General features: G+C 37.0%; 1 protein-coding gene across 6 annotated transcripts in view; it reads left to right on the forward strand.

Moving 5' to 3' along the window:
• Col14a1 (collagen type XIV alpha 1 chain) overlaps positions 1–23,317 on the forward strand; it is a 247,379-nt gene that overhangs the window by 84,929 nt on the left and 139,133 nt on the right. For all 6 annotated transcript variants that reach the window (XM_058585704.1, XM_058585705.1, XM_046464979.2 and 3 more), the window contains exons 6-8: positions 16,743–16,898; positions 17,731–17,850; positions 19,649–19,813. In XM_058585704.1, coding sequence (XP_058441687.1) covers positions 16,743–16,898; positions 17,731–17,850; positions 19,649–19,813 — 441 coding nt within the window. The remainder of the gene's footprint in view (positions 1–16,742; positions 16,899–17,730; positions 17,851–19,648; positions 19,814–23,317) is intronic.

Here is a 23,317-nt window from a genome sequence, read left to right on the forward strand (position 1 = left end):
CCCTTGTCAATATCTGGAATTGTTTTCTTATTGGTTCTTTTAAATATTATGCATTGCTAATTATCTGTAATGAAATGGAATGTACTTTATTTGGCCTTTTAGTTCCATTCTGTAATATTTTTACCAGAAAAAGTTTATTCCAATCACTTAAAAATGAGTATTTGGAAGCTTTCTAAGTATTTTGTATATAAAACCCTTTTCTGTTATATTGCTATTTATCTGCAAATATCTTCTCCTGGACTGCCATTGGCTTACAACTTTTGCATCTCTTTTCTCTCTCTCTCTCTTTCTTTCTTTTTTTGGTGCTAGGGATTGAACCCAGGGTTGCTTTACCATTGAGGTACATTCCCACTTCTTCTTTTTTTTTTTTTTTGGAGACAAGGTCTCAATAAGTTGCTGATTGTCTTGATAAATTACTGAGGCTGACCTTGAACTTGTGAGGTTCCTGCCTCAGCCTCCTGCATAGCTGGGATTATAGGCACGTGCCACCATGCCTGGCTTGCTTTATTCTTTAATATATTTTCCTTTCATAACATCATGAACTGGATACTTATCTCATTAATTTTTGGTCTTTCTTCTTTTCTATTATATGCACTTTAAGGCTATAAATGTATAAGTTCTGCTTGAGCTGTATCATATAGATTTTGATATACAGAATTACTGTTTTCTAATTATTACTATATTATCTTCTTTGATTCACAAATTACTTGAAATATGTTATTAATTTCTAAACACGGAGATATTAAACATATTTATTTGTTATTAATGTCTAACTTTATTGCACTGTGGTCAGGAAATATGGTGTATAGGGAAATTCTTTGAAATTGTTGAGACATTTTATTACTTAGATATTGTCAGTTGTTAAAAACATTTTATTATTTAGATGTAGTCAATTTTTAAAACCATTCCACATGTCCTTGAGAAAAATGTGTTTTAGTCTCTATCACTAATATTTATCCATTTACATCTATAACTCTTGCAATTTTGCTTTCAATAATTATAATGATAAATGAATATGCAATAAGAGTTATGTTTTCCTAGTGAATTTTTCTTTTTCTTGTTTTGTAATGATTTCTTTGTTCTTAGAAATTCAATGTTTGTCTCAAAGAATATTTGGTCTAGTAATAATGTAGGTGTAACACCTTTATTTTGTTTAGTACTCAAAAAATACATCCATTTTCTGTTCTTGAACTTTCTATTTGTGTTCTCAGGTTTAAGGTGAATAGTTTTATAAAGAAGATTTAGAGGCATTTAAATATTCTGTCTGACAATCTCTGTATTTTACTTGATAACTTCAGTTTACTTGGTAGAAATTACTGATAATTTTGGGGCTTACCATTTATTTTGTGCTATTATCTCACATTTTCCTATCCTTTTTTTTTTCTCTTTGATGCTTTACTTAAACTCATTCAAGTTTCTTTTTTCTTTAAATTCTTTTTATCCCTCTATTGACCTGAAAGGTATTTGTGATTTTCATATTTTCTTGTATGATTGTAATCAAAAAGTTAACATGCGTATGAAAGATATTAATGAATTAGCATTTTTTGCCACTCAGTGGAATGGTGATGATTCCCATGAGGTGGGGATGGGGACAGTGAGGAGGTTGAGGGGCCTAGTTGTGTGGGGGGATTGTCTTAAAAAGTGAATTATAAACAGTGACAATCCAGGCCAGCTTAGCCCTCCCAAGGAGTTGAGTGGGGAGCACTAATGGAAGCCATGGAGACCAGGAGACCTTCCCCATGCAGGTCTTTCAAGCAGGATCTAGCATAAGTATCCCTCCAAATTGTGTTAGCCTCATGATTCTCTTCTAACTGTGCTGCTCATTGTTTGCCTTACAATCTATAATTTTCTGGTACAAGAGACTACTTTGACAGTGGCTCAGATATAATCAGACATAGTTCACATACTTTAGAATTTTAGTTTAAATGCAAAGAGCTGAGATCCTTAGCAGAAGTTGCGATGCAGTTAGTTACTTGTTTTTAATCTACTGTACATGTTTCTTCAATAATCTAAAACTAGCTCGCAAACAAAAGTGGAATTTGCCTTTGAGCACAATATTGGCACATTTGCATAATGGCTATTTCTTCATTGTGTCCAAACAGCTTTTTCTAGTTATTTTTGGAGTTTTGCATAAGAATGCAGAACCTGATTAAAAAAGATTATGAGACAGATAGAAGCAGCATGGGGTTTCTTTCTTTCTTTCTCTTAATCACTTTTTCATTTGTGATCACTGATTCTCATTCTCTTTCTGTCTCAAGTTCTCTACAGTACAGAGAAGGGTGGGTCCTACAGCTCTCACTTTTTAGGGGAAAAGTATGAGATGACTTTGTTATTCTTTCCAGAAGTCAGCAAACTATGGCCTCATGGGCCATATCCAGTCCTCTATTTTTTTTTGTTTTCAGAAAGATTTTTTGGAACACAGCTCTGCTCATTCCTTTACATATTGTCTATGGCTGCTTTCCCACAATATCAGAGTTGAGAAGTTCCGACAGAGATCATATGGCCTGAAAAGACTAGAATATTTTCTGTCTTGCCCTTTTTAGAACAAGGTTGCTGATTCTTTTCCTTAGAATGTTTAAAACTTTTGAATGTTTTGGAATAGAACCCTTCACTATACTGAGTGATTAATTGCTATTCCAAGGACAGCGTGTCTGTTTTGCTACTTCTAGTAAGAACTGTATAGGATGTACTCTCATTTATATACCTTTGAAGGCTTCTACTTATATGCTCACATTTTATTTTATTTTATTTTACCTGAAACTAGAGAACTCCCAGGAGTTAGTTGTGAGGATGGAATGAATTAATATATGTAAAGTACTTGGAACATAGTAAATGCCAGATAAGCATATGCTGTTTAGAGTGCATATTTTATATGAGTTGATGCCATCATAGCTAATCTTTCATGTTGATTTAACAATGACTGCATAGCTGAGGTTTGATAATTTCCGCCTAGTCCTGAGCACTGAGATAGTGGCTGGGGAGTAAATGGTGAGCATGGTCACCAAATTCTGCCCTGACAGGTGGCCCAGTGGCAGCTTAACATATGTACCCAGTGCCTCCTCTTGCTGAAGAGCCAGTTCTGAAGTATACACAGTCATTATGGTTGAGTGTGACAATCTTTAGAATTTGAGCTGAGCTTATGTGCCTGAAATCCAATTTTGTGTTTGCTTCTGCTAGGAATCCCTCCCTGGCTTTTAGCTGTGGACACCTGATTATCCTCAAGGTGTATTTTCCGCTTACTGGGATGGCTGATCTCCCATAAACGCTTAATGGTCCTTGACTCATAGTTCACAGATTGATTTAAAATTTTGTGTCCTTTCCTGCTAGGTATTCTAGGCCTTGGATCTGCCAAACTCAGGGCTGTGAGCTCAGCTTGAACAGATGGAGATTTAAATTTCAGTTAGGCAAGGGTCAGAAGATCAGCTAAAGCAGAGGGGGATAGGTGGGTTTCACAAGTTAATGCCAGTTAGATCCTGACTCCACTCCTAGAAGCAAGGGGCAAGGGGCTGGTTCTGGTCATAAATGGGACATTGGGGTTAAGCTGTGGGCTGAGATTCATGCATTAAAAGGATTAGAATGATGCCTGGCTCATTGAGTATCCTCTTTAAGGGATTTTTCCTTCTCCTCCTCCTCCTCTTCCTCATTCTTTCTCTTCCTCTTCCTCTTCTTGTCCTCTCCTATTCTCTCTGTTAATGTAATCACCGTTGTCTAGACACTCCCCACAGCATTCCAGCTCAACTAGGGTGGACTAGAACATCATTGCTAATCAGTTCAGGGGAATAGGAGGAAATTCTGTCTTTGTGCCTGGGCCCTGCATTAGGGAAAAGGCCCCTGAGAGTGTGTCACCACAGGCCTTGGCCACACACAGTTTCAACATTCAATTATACTCTTCACAAACTCGGGATCCTCCCATTCAAGAAATTAATATAAAAAGTGCTCAGGGCTGCTAAAAGCCATGGGATGCCTGGCGGGAGCAAACATAAAATCGGATTTCAGGCACACGAACTCAGCTCAACTTCTAGATTGCTGCAGATATAAAATGAGTGAAGAATTCATAACCAGTATTTCAAATCACAGAAATAAATCATGAGCTGAGTAAGAGTCAGAGGACACATACTGGGTGGTCTCTGGATTCAATGAGTTTCAGTTATGGAACTATTACCTAAAGATTGTATAATAAAGAACAATATTAATAAGTAATAGAAGTATTCAAAACAGAAGAAAGAATAAAAGACTATAACAAAGGATATCAATAAATTTTAAAAGGAACCAAAAAAAGAGTGTATGTTAAAAGATGGTCTCACTCACTACCATGTTATTGAGACTGTAGGACACCAAGGACAAAGAGAAGATTTTGAAAGAGGAAAGAGAATCAAGTAGCAAGAAAAGGACTTGTTGAACCCTTTTTTAATTGATGGAGATTTAGTTATCTGCAATGATCTGTTCTTCAGTACCTTGAGATGTTGAATAAAATCACTCTTTTTATTATATTCCTTTATTTATTTTCAGTATCAGGGATTGAACCCAGGGGCACTTAACCACTGAGCTACATACAAAGCCCTTTTTTGTTTTTTATTGCAATCTTCCTGCCTCAGCTTTCTGAATCCCTGGGATCACAGGTGTGTGCCACCACACCCAGTAAAACCACTGTTTATAAAAAGTAATGTCAGTGACTTACATAAAACCATGATAGCAGAGATAAAAGAGGACAGGAATCCCTTCCAGTGAGAATACTCCTAGTCCATAGCATGTCATATGTTGTCACCTAAATGTAAGAAGGCAATTGATATAAAACTTGGAATTCACCCTGTTTACACATGGTTCCTAACAGAGCTAATTGAAATCCTTTTAGTTCTCAAGATCTGTGTGAGAACTAAACTTTTCTTCTTTAGACTGTTTCCCTTTTGTTTATGATCTGCCTTCACTGAACAATTCTAGGTGATATATTAGTCAGGAATCTTTTGACTTCACCTGAAACACATTCCAGCTAGTTTAAGCACAAAACAGTCTATGAAGAGTTACGTCTTATTTAACCACAGGACACGTTTGGGGAAATGTGTCATTGGGTAATTTGGTCATTGTGCAACTGTCATGGGGTGTACTTACACAGACTAGGTGGCTTGGTGAATGATCCAACCATTTTCAAGTGTTGTATGTACACGTGATTGTACATGCTGTGCCTTTATATGACTGGTGGTGCACTAGGGTTGTTCACACCAGCATTGCCATAGACACGTGAGCAATGAACTGTGCTGTGGCATTATAATGGCTATGATGTCATTAGGAACTTTGCAGCTTCACTATAGTTCCATGGGAGCACCATCACCTGTGATCCATTGTTGACGGACATGCCGTCGTGCAGTACATGACCCTATATGCAACCTCATTGGATCTCTATCTGAAATAAATTTTGGTGTAATCCATCTCTCAGGAATTCTGGAGCTTGGCAATTGATAACTTCCTTCTTGTTGAAGGATTTTTTATTGAACATCTTGTCTCTATACCTTCAGGGTTGACTGCATCAAATTGAGCAGGTGTTTTGGCTTCAGAAATTGCGAAATTTTACAATCTATTTGTTAATGATTTGGAGTAACAGGGATGACTGAATTGTTGCATTTTGCAGAAAATCACCTAAAATCACCTAAACAAAAAAAAGTAAACATATAGTCAAATAATATAGCACTATATGCAGAACTGCAAATAAATGGAAATGTCATGTGCTGGCTTCTAAAGTGGAGCAAATATCATTTTAAAATAGTGGTGGTCAGACAAAGTAGACAGGTAGATTTCAGAGAAGATATGTGAGAGATGGGGGATAGAAATTGAATTGGAAGTCTCAGAGATGGTAATGCTTTTCAGGAAAACAAAGGTAATTATATTGGGAGAAAGGGAAAAATAAACATGGATGAGTCAAGTGGAGTTGAATTCAGGAGAGCCTTGAAAAGCACAACAGATATTTCAGGTGTAATTCAGTAGGTGGGGCAGGGAGGAAGTAATCATAAACACCAGGGCTGGAAGTTCCTGTAGCTGAGTCAGTTGAGAGGTCTTGAATCTGAGCATTCCATCAGGGGTGGTCCTGCACCTGCTTTCGTGAACAGCAATCTCACCGTTTCCCCAAGCAGACATCCTGTCTGTAATTGAGTGGAGATCCGTCTCCTCGTACATGCCTTGTGGGCATACAGAATGTTCCTAATCCCTCTTCCATATGACAGCCCTTTCAATATTTGAAGATAGCTGTCATGTCTTCCCTATATCCTTACGGTTTGGAGCAGAGAAGAAATGTGATGAATGTGGTGGTTAGTAATTGCCAGTTACTATGAAGAGGCGGGGCTCTGAGTGACAGCCGGAACAGTCTTCCTGCTGTAGTGCAGCCATTGAGCTTCACACTCCTGGAGGCTGTCATGGTGGAACTCACTCCAGGTCAAACATGAGACCATGGCTTTGATTTCATGCTGTCTTTAATTCCGAGGCATGGGAAGCTTTCTTTCCCTCCTTCTTTTCTACCGTTTCATCCTCCTTCTCTCTTCCTTCTTTCCTTTCTAATGCTTCTCTTTGTTGATAGAACCTGAACAGCACAACAGCTAAACAGTTCAGGCTTTGCAAGTCAGTCCTGGATTTGGATTTGGTGTTTCTACTTCTCAGTGTGTGACAATGGGCACATTTTAATCTCCCTGGTTGCTTAGCCTTTCCTTCTGAATGAAGGGAGAGAACACCTGCCTTCTAGGATTGATATTGAGCATAAATGGAAAAGACAGGTAGGTAGAAAGAGGTTTATGGTATGGAATTGGATTGCGTGATTATGAAGCTGAGGAGTCACAGCCGCAACCTGGATGCCCAGGGGAGAGCCGAGGTGTCATTTCAGCACACAGAGGTTACTGGCGAGTTCCCATTCAAAAGCCAGCAGGCTTGACACCTAGGTCTGCAGGCAAGAGAAGACTGATCTCCCCCGCCCCCCCCCCCAGGAGCAAGGCAGGAGCAGCTCTGGACCTCTCATCCATCCTTTTTGCCCTGTTGAAGTGAGTTTGTGAGTTGCTCCCACAGCAGAGCAGGCGATCTGCTTTGCTGCTCACCCAGAAACACCTTTATTGACACATCCAGAATAACGTTTGGTCAAATGCATAGGCACCCGTGCCCCAGACAAGTCAACACAAGAACTTAATCATCATGTGTATTTCTAGGAAGAAAGAAGTTCTAGGAAGAAAATTAGAAGCAGGTAAAGGAAGAGAATGTTGGGGGGAATTGTTTCACATTAGCGTAAGTCATCTATCACGGATGCTTGGAAAGGTACATCTCCACCAAGACTGGGTTAGATGAGCACCAAGCTCACCTTGTTGAAGATGAACTCCAAGTATAGCTGAAATGAGCCCCTGGCTCCACATCCACTAGTCCAATGCTATTTCATATAACAGTGACCATTCATGCTGCCTTTGTGAGGACAACTGTGGTAAAGAAAGCATGGTGCATTAGAAAAGGCAGATTGGACCAAACATTTAGAAGACCTGGTGTCCTGTCCTAGCTGCTAGTAACCAATGAGTTCATCACCGATCCTCTCTGAATCTGAGTTTCATTTTCCAAAAAATGAGGACAATAGTGGTTCTTTGTGGGAATGTTGTGAGAAACAGAATATGCCAATGTATCAGAAAACTCTTAGAACAATTTGAGCTCTTGACAAATAGAAAATGATCTTAACTCTTTTTTTTTTTAAATGTCTCTTCAGTGAGAAGTCTGTAGCCAATCATGGCTTGGTAACAGTGAGCTTCCAAGAGTTCTACTACACCAAATTCTTAGGGATTTTCTTTTGCTTTTGGTTAGGAAACTTGAAGTCAACCTCACAGGAGACTTAAGTGAAAAATTGTTCTGCAACCACAGTTCTTTTTTTTTCTTCAAATGTCTTGATTAATGAATGGCCTTGCTATATATTTTGCTAGTGGCATAGAAAAAAATAATTCAAAGCCACTAAATGAATCCTAGACTAGTTGTGGTGAAATAATTATGAGGTTTCCTGACTGTATATTAAGACTGTGAGTAAAAATAGTACACTTTTGCTTTTCATTCAGCTTAGCCACTAGCATTGGGAAAACATCAAGGAAGATAAGCAACTCTGATAAAACCTCCCTGATCTCTAAATAACTGTAGCCTGTTTTCCCAGTGCAGTTGCATGGCAGGGCAGGAGAGACCACATTTAACTGAACTATCATGGTTCATTTCTCTAATGCTTAAGTTATGAATTACATGAAAACATTATTTTTTTGAAGAACACAATTCAATTTAGTTCACATTCAATGATGTGACAAGAGTTGAGCAGCCCAAAGGGTCTAAAAAGGTAATGCATAAAATTCCTTACTTCTCAAAGTGTTCGAGGTCTAGTCAGGGAAATAGAAATATTTGCAAAATGCAATATTCCATTGTAACAAGTACAGTAACTATATAAAAATTCAAGGAAGGAAATGAGGGTATTTAGAGTCCCACCTGGGGGCAGTGGAAAAATATTCATGGAGATAGTGAAGGGTAACCTGGGTTTTGAAGGATGAGTAAGAGTTTACCTGGCAGAAAAAGTCCTGTAACTCCTGTAGTCCTTTTTATTTTTTTTGTATTTTCATTAACTTGTATGGATGAATATTTTTCTCCATAAATACACTGTAAACATTTCTACATAAACCCAAACTAGATCTTTAATCTAAATGCCATTAAGACAAAAGAACTAATGTGGTTTAAAGGGAAGACTTTTAATTTGGTAATTTTATACCATTTTCATTAAAATAGCAGCCCCACCCTCACATGTAGTTACTCTTTATAAGATAATAAGATTTTGTTTATTTTTATAGGCCCCTTAAAAAATCTGAATGTATGTTGTCTTAATATAGTTATTTTATATTACTGGGAATTTAAACTGCCTGTAAGGGGAAATTTGTCACATTCCTTACGTTCCTTGTTCCCTAGAACAGTGCTCTTGGTACTACACAGTTTAAAAAAAAAAATATATATATATATATATATATATATATATATATATATATGTATATATACATACATATATATATATACACATAAATTTCATCTGGGAAATTAGTTGTACAATCTCAAATTAACAGACACAGATTTAGAATTTCTCATTATGTTAATAACACGATTAAATTAGTATGAAATTATCAGTAAAGAGCCACTTTTTACAGGCTACTTTTGCACCAAGTGCATATCTTTAAAGGAGAAAATAGTTCTGGACAGACAGTTGGAGATGCTTGTAGAGAACACATATTAGCTGCAGACACAGCAGGGCAAGCCTATCTATAGAGACACTGCTTTATATTAGAGGCTCCCCCCTCCCTCCCTTCATCCCTCCCTTCCTTCCTTCCTTCCTTCCTTCCTTCCTTCCTTCCAAGTATTAAACCCAGGGGTACTTTACCACTGAGCTACATCCCTAGCCTCTTCTGTTTATTTTGAGATAGGGTCTCACTATGTTGCTGAGGCTGGGCTCAAACTGCGATCCTCTTGTCTCAGCCTCCCAAGTCTCTGGGTTATAGTTGTACACAACCACAACTGTTCCCCCCCCCACACTTTCTAAGTGTATATGCTGTAGAGTGCCTTCATGAGATATGGGACATGTTACCTGGGTTCAAATCCATGCTTTGCCACTTAGCTATCTGACACCTTGGGCAAATCACAGAATTCTTATATGACATAATTTTCAGGACTGATAATAATAGTACCTGTCTCATAGTACTATCTATTAAATCAATAGATTGATGTGAAGGGCACGCCGTTTAATATAATGATGAATGTAGCCTTCAGATATGGAATGGCAGGAAACTGTTAGTTCTCCCAGGCTTTCTTACCTTGCAGCTTTAGAAGGTGCAGAACTGAGTGAGAACTGTTCTTTCTCTACTTGTGCAGTTGTTCCTTTTGATTCTGATATCAGACAGCTGTGAGCTTTGCAGTCTGCCTCACATATTGAGTGTTGCATTTAGCTGTTAAAGCATATATCTATATTTTTACTCTTTCTGTTTTTTTTTCAGAGTTGTGTTTTTGATAAAGTTCATGTTCTGCCAAAAGCTGAAATAGAATATAATTCAAGAGGTCATTCTCCTTATCCCTTTGCTTAACTTTATTTTTCTTTTTGGTGTATGCAAAAACTTACTGACTAGGATGTTTGTCAAAAAAATTGCAAATATCCAAAGTGTACAATATTTCTCTATGTTTTAACTGTACATACAATATTGAGAGCAAAAAGGATTTAGTTTATTTAAAAATGAATCACTGAATATTGTTTTTTTTAAATTTTTTTAGTTGCTGATAAGACATTTGTTTTATTTATTAATTTTTATGCGGTGCTGATGATTGAACCCAGTGCCTCACACGTGCTAGGCAAGCACTCTACCACTGAGTCACAACCCCAGCCTTGAATATTGTTTTAACAATAAGAGTATATTACTTATTCATCTTTAATGCAATTTAAATTATATTTTGCTACTGGGTTTTATGCAATATTAACCTGGTCCCCCAGGCATATGTATTTTTTCCCCTACCATCTGATTCATTTTAAGTCACTTGCTTATTTTCTTTTTGATTGGCCTCTTTCCCTTAATGAATATTGAGATGGATAAGGTGTTTGCCAGTGGAAGGTGATAGTATTTGTCTTCAGTTTTGAAACTGGGCTTGTTTTATCATGACAAGAATTTGGGTATATTTCTCAAAATATCTACTAGAGCAGCTAGAACAATGTTTGAGATGTGTAATCATAGAACTTGAACATAACAGCTTTAAATCTCTTTAAATAGCTTTGGTTAGGAAACTTGAAGTGTCTAGATGCCTCTGGCAAAGGTAAACCTGCTGACAGGACAATTGTGACACTTGTCTATGGGCAGGTCCACCCACACTCACCCGCCTGAAGACCTATGCGCTGCCTTTGTGCTTGTTACAACAGACAATAGCCACTAGGTTTCATTGTGTTTGGATTTATCTTAGAGTAATAACCTGGGTTTAGGACCTTTGGGGAAAAAAGTTTTTATAGTTCCCTTGTGAGTGTGTAGAAAAATCATACTTTGGAATACAGAACCAGTAGTAGATTTTGACATCTGAAGTCCTTGAAAAGAACATCTTTCTGCTGATGTAACAGATGCTGGACTTTAAATTAGGAAACAGGGCACCAGTCTTAATTTCAAATACAATATGCTGAAATTATAGCTTGCATTTAGGATTTTGGGTGCTTGCATTATATGACATAAACATAAAAGTATTTTCCTAGATAATGTCTTCTGCAAGCCAGGTAGGATTACTTCACTTTTCTTTTAATTAGTTAGTTTGAATATTTGTGTGTGTGGCATAATAAGCAGCCCACCCTTCCTCCTCAAGATCTCAGATCTTGACTACCACCCACATCTATCCACCTGGTGCTGGCACTACCCCAGATCCATGGTTCTCTCACCCAAGCAGTCCACCTTGGATCCCTTCTTTCCTGTTCCCTTGCTGTCCTTTTTACCTAGGTCTACCATCACATTTAAATGTAATGTTCTTGTACCTACATTTTTTTCAACCACCAAATATTGCTATTTTCCAAATGGCAGTAGGTTGCTGAGATTCCTTCCTACTGCTGTATTTCAGTGAAATAGCTCATTTAATTTTGCTGTTATATTACTTTCCATTCAATGCCATAATTAATGATCCTCTCTCATATTAATGGTATTTGAGTTGTTTCCAGCTTTTTACTACTGTGAACAGTGCTACTGTTAAATTCCACCTACTTATCTCCCGTTGTATGTGTGAAAGAATTTCCCTTGTTGTAGACTCAACAGTGGATTGCTAGGTGATAAGGTTGGTTCAATATTTAACTTTAGAAGGAAATGCCAACAATTGCCTACAATAAAAACAGTGAATTTACAAATGGGTTTACAGTTTTGAATGTTGGACAGGGAGAGAACAGAAGTGATTAGGATGTGATGATTATAAGGGAGGAGGAGAGAAGATATAAGTAAAAAATAAAGAGTGAAAGAGAGAATAATAGAGATTGACTGTTAACAGCAGAAAAGACAAAAAGAAAATCAAGGGAAAGAGATATGTGAGACAAAAATATATTTAAATTAAACATTTTAAAATTAAAAATAAAAATAACAGACTACAAAGCAAAACTGAAATATATGTATCAAACTTCCTAGTCCTCATAAAAAATGATCCATAAAATAATGGCTTCAGAAATGCTAGAAATAATAATAATAAAAAAACAAATGTGAATATGTATAAATGGCTCTGAACCATTAAGGTCAATTAAACAGAGAAAAGAAAAAAGGAAAAATCTTGATGAAAAGTTAAAGAATCATCTCTGTTGGAGTTCAAAGGATTTTCAGTTTCCGTCTCAGAAGTGATAGGTGAGGTTGTCTGGAGTGTGATGCTTGCTCCACCCTGGGGGTGGGGGTTTGTTAGAAAAGAGAGGTTATCCTATAGGCAGAATTTCTGGAGTCAAAGTTTAGGCTTAGATATACTCCAGGCTCTTTGCTGAATGCCAATTGGTCTGGAGTTATTTATTTATTTACTTTTTAAGTACCAGGGATTGAACTCAGAGGCATTCAACCACTGAGCTACATCTCTTTGAACACAAGGATATTGCATTCAGCTCTATTTTGTATTTTATTTAGAGACAGGGTCTTACTGAGTTTTACTTAGCAAGCCTTGCCATTGCTGAGGCTGGTTTTGAACTCGTGATGCTCCCGTCTCAGCCTCCCAAGCTGCTAGGATTACAGGTGTGCACTACCATTCCTGCTGGTCTGGAGATTTTAAATCTGCACACCTCCAGGGCCCAGCAGTTGCAAGTGCACACTGGAAGATTGCATCCCAGAGATCACCCCTTGGTCCCACTCATGTGGTGGAGGAGCCAATTCTTAGTCCACTGGATCACTGGCAGCCCCCACATTTTCTGGTCTCAGGTGGGTTCAGTCTCCAAACTCAATCTCTTCCACCCCTGCCCTTTCAAATTCCTGGCCAGGTGCTTTTCTATTTTTCTATTCTGCCATCTTGAAAACCCTCTACATTCATTTATTGACCACGTATATTTCCCATTCTCTATAAAATTTGTTCATGTTTCTTAATATAAATTCTTTTTCTTGGTTTAACATATTACACAGGTATTTTTCCAGCTGGTCCTGAAAGCGGCAGGATCAGAGGGAGAGGGGAGAGCCAGATGGGTTTATATGATCAACTGTCTCCTGTGTAAACCTCTCTCCATGTTTGATTTTCTCCTGGTCACTTAGGCACATTCTATGGAGTGCAATGTCGGTTTACCAGGCCTATATACTGGGCCAAACTCAGGTTTGCCAGGAACCAGCTCCCACAGCTGCTGGCCACTGTGCTGTGCTTTCAAAATAGTTCCTTCCTCTCTCCTCCACATGCAGGTGGGAGAAATGGGGCTCCCCCTGTCCCCCACACAAGGTTATTGTGTTCAGTGTGCCTTTCAGTTTAGTCAGACAGTGTCTTTGATCTCTAAACTCTCCTTACCCAGACATGCCTCAGGCCTCCTAAAAATATGGGTTTCTTTAATTCCCTTATCCTTCCACTTTGCTCACGGAGGGACTGTTTTGGCTCATGCCTCTGGCTGCAGTGGCAGCTGTAGCGCTGGGGATTTCTTCCTTATTATATCTAACCTCCTGAGTCCCTAATCTGCTTTGAATATACAATATTAAATTCCAGTATAACCCCACCCCCAGCCCCATTTTTGTTCACCCACCTTGCTGAGGGGCTGCCTATCTGCTTTCTGGGTTTCACACCACAGAGCAGCCAGGAAAATGACCTCCATTCTGCCATCTTGAAAACCCTCTACATTCATTTATTGACCATGTATATTTTCTGTTCTCTATAAAATCTATTTATGTTTCTTAATATAAATTCTTTTTTGGTTTTATATATTACACAGGCATTTTTCCAGTTGAACTTATCTTTTTTATTTTAAGGTGTTTTTGAAATTTTAGTATTATTAAAATTATCTTTTGTTTTATAGTCAGTTGATTTTATACCTTACCTGGGCTAGATCTTCTTTATATCTCTAAGTTACTATGACTTCATTGTACTCAATAAACAGAGCATTCTTAATGGAGATCATTTTTTAAAACATAAAATACCAGTTTTCTTACTCCTCTTCCACATAAACAGAAAGTGTTTCTTTCTAAGAGCTTTTCTGCATTGTTCCTTAACAATTGTGTATTTCTAGCAGTTTTGGAAGAGAACTATTCTTCATTTGGGAGTAGGCTTTCCCCAGAAAAAAAAAAAATTAGAGAAATGGGTCCTTAAAGCTTAATCAGACCTCAATTTTCCCTGCTTATGTCCAAAACCCACATTAATTTTTATCCCATGATTCGTGGCAGTATTTCATTTTAGACTTTTCTTGCTTTGTTACAGTAGGGCTGACTCCCAGATACAAAGCTGGTAGCTTTCTTCTATTAAAAAATGGGAATTTATTGCCAAAAAATATAAACTATTAACTTTTGGAGTGAGGTGTACTGTTGAGCTCCATAGGAGACTGGAGTGTTTCATTGGCAAATATATTCCCCCCCATCTGGTAAAAGTATCTAGATGTTCCATGCATATTTATTTCTGGAAAAAAAAAACGAGACCCTTTAAGGCAAAGTGGTGTGGTAGGTGCAAAGGCATATTAAGCTGCCAATGCCAATCATAGTAGTTCAGCTGTTTTTCTTTAGGTTATAAACATATTGGTTTTGTTTCTTAACACACCTGTGCTTTGGTTTTCAATATATAAATTATATTTTAAATATTTTTTGTCTTTTTTTTCATATTACAAATTTAATTAGTTAGCAGGACGTACATGGTAAACAATGCCTTTTAACAACTAAAGTTTGAAATTTGAGAGTAATGCCCATCTTCCAATGGGTGTAACCCTAAGTTTTTTTTTAATTGGTTCTTTTAGTTATGACAGTACAATCCATTTTGATGTAATTATACGAGCATGGACTGTATCTTATTCTAATTAGGACCCTATTTTTGTGGATGTACACAATGGTGGGATTCACTATGGTGTATTCATATATGCACATTGAAAAATTATGTCAGATTCATTCCGCTGTCTTTCTTTTTCCTTTCCTCCCTCCTTTCCCTTCATTCCCCTTTGTCTCATCCAATTCGCTTCACGCCCCCACCCTTATTGTGGGTTAGCTTCCACATATCAGAGAATACATTGGACCTTTGGTTTTTGGGGGACTGGCTTATTTCAGTACAACAGTCTCCAGATCCATTTATTTACTGGCACATTTCATAAAGTCATTTTTTTTTATGGCTGAGTAATATTCTATAGTGTATATATATCATATTTTCTTCATCCATTCATCTGTTGAAGGGCCCTTACGTTGGCTCCATAGCTCAGTTATTGTGAATTGAGCTGTTATAAACATTGATGTGGCTATGTCACTGTAGGATGCTGATTTTAAGTCCTTTGGATATATACCAAGGAAACAAAGTAAGTAGGGATTTTCTGGGCTTTCAAGAGACAAAGTGGATAAACACATATGCACACACACATACACACACGCAGCTTGATCTCCTCTCTTAATATGAAATTGCCGCCAAGTCAAGCAGTCCTTTGGAAGCACAGACTAGAGTATGATGCAATGCTCCTAAAGGCACTAAAAATACCATGACGTCTTAAAGGATTTGTAAAACACTTCAAGAGTATTCCCTCATGCTGGCTGGCTGTTAACAGAAGTGGTGGTTTTCAGCTAGTCAAGCTGCCTGCTCCTTGTAGCAAAAACATGGCCGGTTACTCTCATCTCCCAGGATTCCTGTGGGTGGGGGACATTCTCTGGTGGTCAAGCTTCTGTCATGCCACTCCAGTCACTAGGCATCCTTTTCTGGATCATTATCTAGAGTCCTCATAGAGCCATTTAAAAAGTCAATTACTTAGCCCGGCAAGGTGATGCAGGCCTGTAATCCCAGCGACTCGGGAGGCTGAGGCAGGAGGATTGCGATTTAAAGCCAGCTTTAGCAAAAGCAATGTGCTAAGCAACTCAGTGAGACCTAAAGAAAATATAAAATGGGGCTGGGGATGTGGCTTAGTGGTTGAGTGCCCCTGAGTTCAATCCCTGGTACCTGCCGCCAACAAAAGAAAGTCAATTACTTAGATAATTATCAAGGAGAGAATCTTGCATGGACAATATACAATTTTTTTTTTTTGGAATTAGAGGAAATTCTTGGGTTGTATTCCAATTTTCTTTCTCCAGAAAACTTTCTACTTTAGCAGAGGTCTGTGTACCTTTCTTAGATTAAATGCTTGGCCTTGACTTTTCCTTGAATTTGGGAAAATTTCTCTTTCCTATCACTTCCTCCAGCATAGACTTACCAGACTAGGAGAGCCACCTTTTGGCTTCTTGGTCATCTTCCCATCTTGGCTGACTGACCTACACTGGTGTTGCTAAGACCTTTCCTGGAAAGAATCTGCAGGCCAGAGCCCAAAGTTGGATGATTTTGTACAGACACTACTTTCTAAAACACTCAGAAGGATGAGATGCCAGGTTGGCAGGAACCTGCCAGTATTTTGCTAACTATTTCCAGAACACTGACTCTGCTGCCAACCGTTACCACAATTTTTTCCTAGTAAGAATGCATCTAAGGGCAGGGTTGTAAAAAGATGACTGCTTTAATGGGAACTTTATTGTAACCTTAGCACTGTTATTTGAGAGACATTAAAAGAAAGTCTTTTAGAGGTTCCACAAGTAACTAACATGTGTGCTTTTCTGTTTTTTGCTTCACAGAAGTGAAATTTTTCTGTGAAACTCCAGCGATTGCTGATATTATAATCTTGGTTGATGGTTCTTGGAGTATTGGAAGATTCAACTTCAGACTGGTTCGGCTTTTCTTGGAAAACCTGGTTACAGCGTTCAATGTGGGCTCAGAGAAGACACGAATTGGTATATCTCCTGTTATTGACAATAGTAGTCAGCTATCAATATAAAACCACTGGAAAACTCTACAAACCGACTTTTATTTAGAATTACAGTAGCAACTATACTGCTGTTACTTAAAGTGCATGTTTGGATCAATAACTATTTATTCCTAACTAATTTTTGCTATGGCAATATCATCCAATTAATTATTGAATACATTTTAATTTTCTGAAAAGTCAGAATCTTCTCTATTAATAACAATAATAAAATTTTAAAGGTATAGCCTGTTTATGATTTTTGTCACATAGCAGGTTTTATTTAAAAAAAAAAAAGACAGCTGAATCCAGGGAAATGTTGAAAAAAAATGGAAGTAGTACAAGATAACCTTTGCTAAGTTATTGCTAGCCAAGATTAAAAGCAAAAAATTGCAAGTCTTTGAGTAATATTATAAATAATAAAATAATATATTTTTATAATATAAAGTCTCATAGTTTAACTCATATTTAAATAGCAAAATTGAGGAAAATCATTCCTTTGAGATTTAATATTAACAAATAATTCTAGACCTTTTATCTACATATGTGACCAGGGATTTTTTTCTTTTGAATGTCAAATACCTAATTAGGTGCTAACTTCTATAGGGTTAGAAAATTTGTATCCTCCTTCTACTCCTGCATACATAAACTTAATTTCTTTAATTGATGTCAGGAATTCTTCTTGAAAGTCTATAGTCAAGACAAGAGAAAGAAAATGTTGTACAAAATTAGGCCCTCACCCCTTCTGATTTCTTGAGTGGTTGGTCTGTGACATTCTTGAGCAACACATCATTGCTTGTGGGATTTCTCATCTTTTCCAGGCCTTGCACAGTATAGTGGTGATCCCAGAATAGAATGGCACTTGAATGCCTTCAACACAAAAGATGAAGTGATTGAAGCTGTCCGGAACCTTCCATACAAGGGAGGGAATACCCTAACAGGTATGTTTCTCTCAATCCACGTTTTAAGCAACATCTATTTCCAAAGAATAAAGTTGTATTACCATATTTGGCTACTTTTAAAGACTTAGCATACTGATTTGTTAACCAAACAGCACCTGTAATTCTTAGGTAGCTCTTTGAACTCAGTGGTAAGAGTTAAACCCCAGACCTCTCATTTGTTCTACTGTAGGAACTTCATGTCCCTGTAAGGGGTTGATTGGGCTAGAAGAAAATAAAGCAATCACCCAGGCCAGCAGCCTGCTGGCCTTTATTAGTTCATTTTCCTTCCTTTTCCCCTCTTTTCATGTATATTCATCCTGACACTTAAATTAAAATAAATTTCTCTCTTACTTTTAAAGAAGGTACTTTTTTTTGCTCTTATTCTGAAATCAGTAGTTATCAAGAAAATATTTATGGACTTTTGGCTCATTAGCATTTTTGAAAAATGATTCATATAATAATATTGACATTATAATTATCCAAAGGGTTTGTGTAGTTTTGTTGTTTATAATTATTATATTATTATTATTATTATTATTATTATTAATAATTTTTGTGGGCTGGTACTGAACCCAGGGCCTCATGAATGTTAGGCGAGTGCTGTACCATGGAGCTGCATGCACCTCAAGCCCTGTTCTTGCTTATTTTAACCCTAGTACAAGTTATTGCCTAACACATTATATAGATACTCAATTTTAATAATGAAGATTCTCTTATTGACTTTTTGGTAAGCCACTGAAATCTTGATAATTCTTTGCTATTTTGATGCAAAATATAGCAGAATTTTTGTTAATAAAATGGAAGCTTATTAAGCACAAATGCTGTAACAGTATTGCAGTATTTCCTATTTCTTTGTGAATGGAATTTGTCTCAGAAGGTAGGAGTTTTATGATTTTAGATATGTTCCCATTACTTGTGGGGGGGGAGCAGAGAGGAGTGGGAGAAGAGGGGAAGGAAGAAAGGGAGAGAGAAATTTTTGGTTCTTAGAACATCATGAACAAAATTGAAAGTGTAGTGATAATATTTTGGACAGTCACTAATTTTTGTGGGAGTTATTGTTTCATCATAAGTATAAAGGTTTGTTTTTCTTGAACACAAGCTCTGTTAGCATCTGTTGCCATGAATTCAGTGTCTTTGCATCTACAGTTATGAAGTAAAATATTGTGAAAGCCCACAGTGGCAGGCAGAGGCCAGGAATCTTCTCTATTTATTCCTCTCATCTAGGGGTGAAACCACTGGGACAGTTGATTTCTGTTTATCTTTCCTCGTTTTCCTCTCAGCTCTTGCTTTGAACTACATTTTTGAACATAGCTGTAGACTAACAGCAGGTCAGGTGTCACTTTGATTTTTCATTCCTATCATTAGTGCTTGACACCGAACAAGCGTCCAGCAAATTGTTGTGCAATGATTTGATAGACTGAAGGAATTCTAAGATAGCAACAGTACCCTTAGTATTAAAAATCAAAATGCACATGAAAGATACACCTAGGAGAGGTATTTTGTTATCATTTGAATAAGTGAAGTGCATTATTCTATGTCAATATATTCAATTAAGAGTATATAATAGTCTGTCTCAAAGATGCACTATTCAATTACTTTATTGCCTTTATTCTGATGGATTTTCGTTTTTCTTCAGATCTGTCAAGCACAAGGTCATTTTGAAAATGAAGACTCAACATCTAATAAAACCTCTTTTAGGTCAATAAGTTATGCATCTTGTGGTTACATTTTTCAGAATCAGAAGGCTTTTGATTAGAGACAGTAGCTTTGTGTTGATTTTTCCTTGTTTTCCTCCCAGGTCTTGCTTTGAGCTACATTTTTGAAAATAGCTTTAAACCAGAAGCAGGATCAAGGACTGGAGTTTCCAAAATTGGCATCTTAATCACAGATGGAAAATCTCAAGATGATATTATTCCACCATCTAGAAACCTTCGTGAGTCTGGTGTAGAACTGTTTGCTATAGGTATGTGTTCTTCCGCTGTGGACCCAGTCACCCACTGATTCATTTGTTATGCAATGCAAGGGTCAGTTCCTGGAAAGCCATATACCCGAGTGCTTTCTAGTTCTGGTTCTCACAGTCAGCTGTTCTCAGATCCCAACTTCCTTGCATTTAAAATGAGAGTGTTGCAAACTGTCATGTACTGCACAGTGACAGGACCTCTAGATGGGATATTGACCATAACACATGAAAAGCATGAATTGACATAAAAGGTCAGGTGCATGTCTGATACCATTTAATTAGTTAGTTAGGACATTCTCTTTAGGATCAGTTTATCTCTTTTCTGATTGTCTAGGGCAAAACCAATTTATTATTTTCAAGGAATTAATGTCCTGCAGCTATTTAAAGAAAGCCTGGAGTTCTAGATATGCAGTATTACTGATTTGAAACTAACCCCTTAAAAGGGAGTATAGATATGACCAAAGCATGATATCCTCAATATGGAAATGTCATGTGAAACCCATTAATTTGTGCAATGAACTCCACTTGGAGTTATATATCAATTAAGACAGACATACTGTGTTTGGTATCTGTTTTTCACTAGTGTCCAGCCAAGAACAGTCTAAGAACAGCTGCAAAAGTTGTAGAAACTGTGTTCTTTCCTCTCTTTTTCTTATCTCTATAGCATTTCTAAGCAATGGGTTCCTTATGGGGGAAGATTGCATCTTCTTCATTCCTATCACCTAACCCAGTGCTTGACACAAAACAAATGTTTAGAAAATGCTTATGGAATGATTTGATGGCCCAATGATTTCTAAAATAGCAATATTACCCTTAGTATTGAAAATCCAAATTCTCATGAAAGATACATGTAAGAGAAGCATATTATTTTTATGTAGATAAATGAGGCATCTTATCATATAGAGTTGGCATGGTTATATTTGCCATTCACAGAACATAGAATAAAAAAATCTAGGGGGAAAAGAATGTATTGTGTTCCAACTTTGTTTCAGTAAATTATAAGTTTATTACTTTAATGTGTTGTGTTTTGTGGAGGGGAAGGCAGTGTTGTATCTCAGTGGTCTGCAGGAGCGGCTGAGACCAGTTTGCAAGAACCAATTGTGCACATCTCTTCCTACATCAGTATCCTGTGACCTCACTTGGATAGTTTGAAATAAATCATAGTTACATATTTATACTGCAGTGATTGGCAAACATCACAAATCTGAGCAGAAAGAGGACGGTTAAATATTTTCCATATTTACTAGAACACTTATGGAACTTAAATGGACAATAATCTAAGTGACTTTTAACTATATGATAACTTCAGTCCTTAAAATAAATGAGAAATTTGGTCCTGGAACTTAATTTAAACCTTCTTGGCATTAATATTTATCATTCTGAAGTTACACAATACATCTTTCATAGTTATCAATGAAAGTAAAAATTCCTTTGACCCATTATTGGTTTGCTGCTCAAAATGTGAATTTTGGAATGCTTTATTCAAGAAGTATTTGCTTATCGACTGTGTTTTAGGCATTGTGGTGTGTGCTGGGGCACAAAGATGGGCAAAGCAAAATCCTTACACAATAAATTCCTTCAAAGTCACTATCACCATTTTCTTTCTTTTCCATGCAGTTGCAAGGCAAACTATTTTATTCAGAAAGGAAGATTGATTAATTTCAGGATATGTTTCTTAGAATATTCTTATGAGTCCAAACTTGTCAGTTTGAACTGAGTGTCATGAGAAAGCACCCGTGGCTGATTGCTTCAGTTGTGCACTCAATTAATATGGAATCATATGTGCATTTTAGAATAAATCCCCAGGCAAAAAACATCACAGAGGTTTATTTTTTATTTTCTTATCCCTTCATCCAATAAAGGAAATCTCTACAGAAGACTTAAACTCATGGGGGATTAGCTCATGTATTTACCCTCCATTCTCTTCTCTTGTTAATAATGAATGGATGAGTTTTTAAACAAAACTTTTGAGTGAATTCATCCAGATATGACTTGGACTATTTTTTTTCTCTGGAAATTACCTGGAAATCATCTGTATTTATTATCTTAAAACCTTCTAAAGAGAAGAGTTCAGAGACAACTAATGCTTTGTTACTCAATATGTCCAGACTGACAGCTAAGTTACTTGGCACGGCCAGGCATCTAAGAAGTAATTCATATTGCTCCAGGTCATCTCTCTTCCTTGCTTCCAGACTACCTCCTTTTAATACTTCCAGATGATTGAAATGACAGGGATTTATAAAGAAACCCTTCTTGTCTGCTAAAGCTTGGGGAAGACAAATCTACCTTAATACCCATAAAACCTAACCTTGGACCTCTCCTTTTCTACCTCTAATTGCAATGGTAAAACTTTACTAATTTTAGCATATACTCTTTTGAGACAGAGTGTGGCATAATAAAATCCAAGCTGTACATTCACTAGCTGTGTAATCTCGAGCAAGTGAATTAAACTCTCTGCATATTTATTCATCTGGAAGTTGGCAGAAACAATAATGCCGACCTCACAGCTTATTATTAATATGTAATAATTTACATATTAATATATGTAAAATACTCAATGCTGTGGGCATAGTAAACATTCTTCCAAGTGTTAGTGTCCACTGCTCTCTGCCCTTCTCTGTTCCCTGCTATGTTACAGAGACTCGGGATTTTGCTTGGCCTGTGATAATGGCATTCAGTAGGTATTGTGGAAGGACTGGAACTTCCTTTTTGCACAAGGAAAATTTCATTGGTTATTAGGCAGCAAGTTGTTTTGAATATGCTAGAAACAAATTCCCCCTAAGATTTCTCTTGGCTCACTCCTATATAATAATAATTTTAAATGTATGTGATTTTCATTCTAGGAATATCTCTCAATTTAAGTAACCTTATTTCACAGAAATTTAAACCAGAAGCTTTGATAGTATAGAGTCCTGGTTTAATTACTGTTGCTTCTGCAGTATTTATGAAAGCAGAGGTTAGTTTCATTAAATGATCTTCCTGTTAGGATGTACTGAGAAAAATTACTATCTAATCATTTTTAAAAAGTCTTCGGAAGCTGACTTTTAAAAAAACAATCTGACATGAAACATGTCTCTTTAAAGTAGCAGATGCTTTCGACCCACTCTAAGCCTGCAAGTCTATCAGCAGGGGAAGTATAACCAGTCGGGACCTGAGATAGGAGTCCCAGCTGCCATTTGTCAGGTCACAGGCACATAATAGCTTTCATTTTGTTAACAATCCATATTCTTACTCTGGCCCTTTCTTGTTTATTTTCTTTCTATATACATTCTTTGTTAGAGAATCAAAGCTATTATTTCCTGTTATGACATAGAAGATTTAGGTATATTTTTCAATTTATTTCATGTGTATATTTATTATGTATTTATTTAATCATTCATTTCCTTTGATAAATGTAATTTTTTTTTTTTTTTTTGGCAGGCAGGGATGGCGGGGAGTGGAGTTTTGGAGATCCAACTCAGGGGCACTTGACCACTGAGTCACATCACCAGCCCTATCTGTATTTTA

Source organism: Marmota monax, unplaced genomic scaffold (genome assembly GCF_021218885.2).
Source record: "Marmota monax isolate L192 unplaced genomic scaffold, Marmota_monax_Labrador192_F-V1.1 WCK01_AAM20220418_F8-fsc00003, whole genome shotgun sequence".
In the NCBI taxonomy this organism is placed as follows: Eukaryota; Metazoa; Chordata; class Mammalia; order Rodentia; family Sciuridae; genus Marmota; species Marmota monax.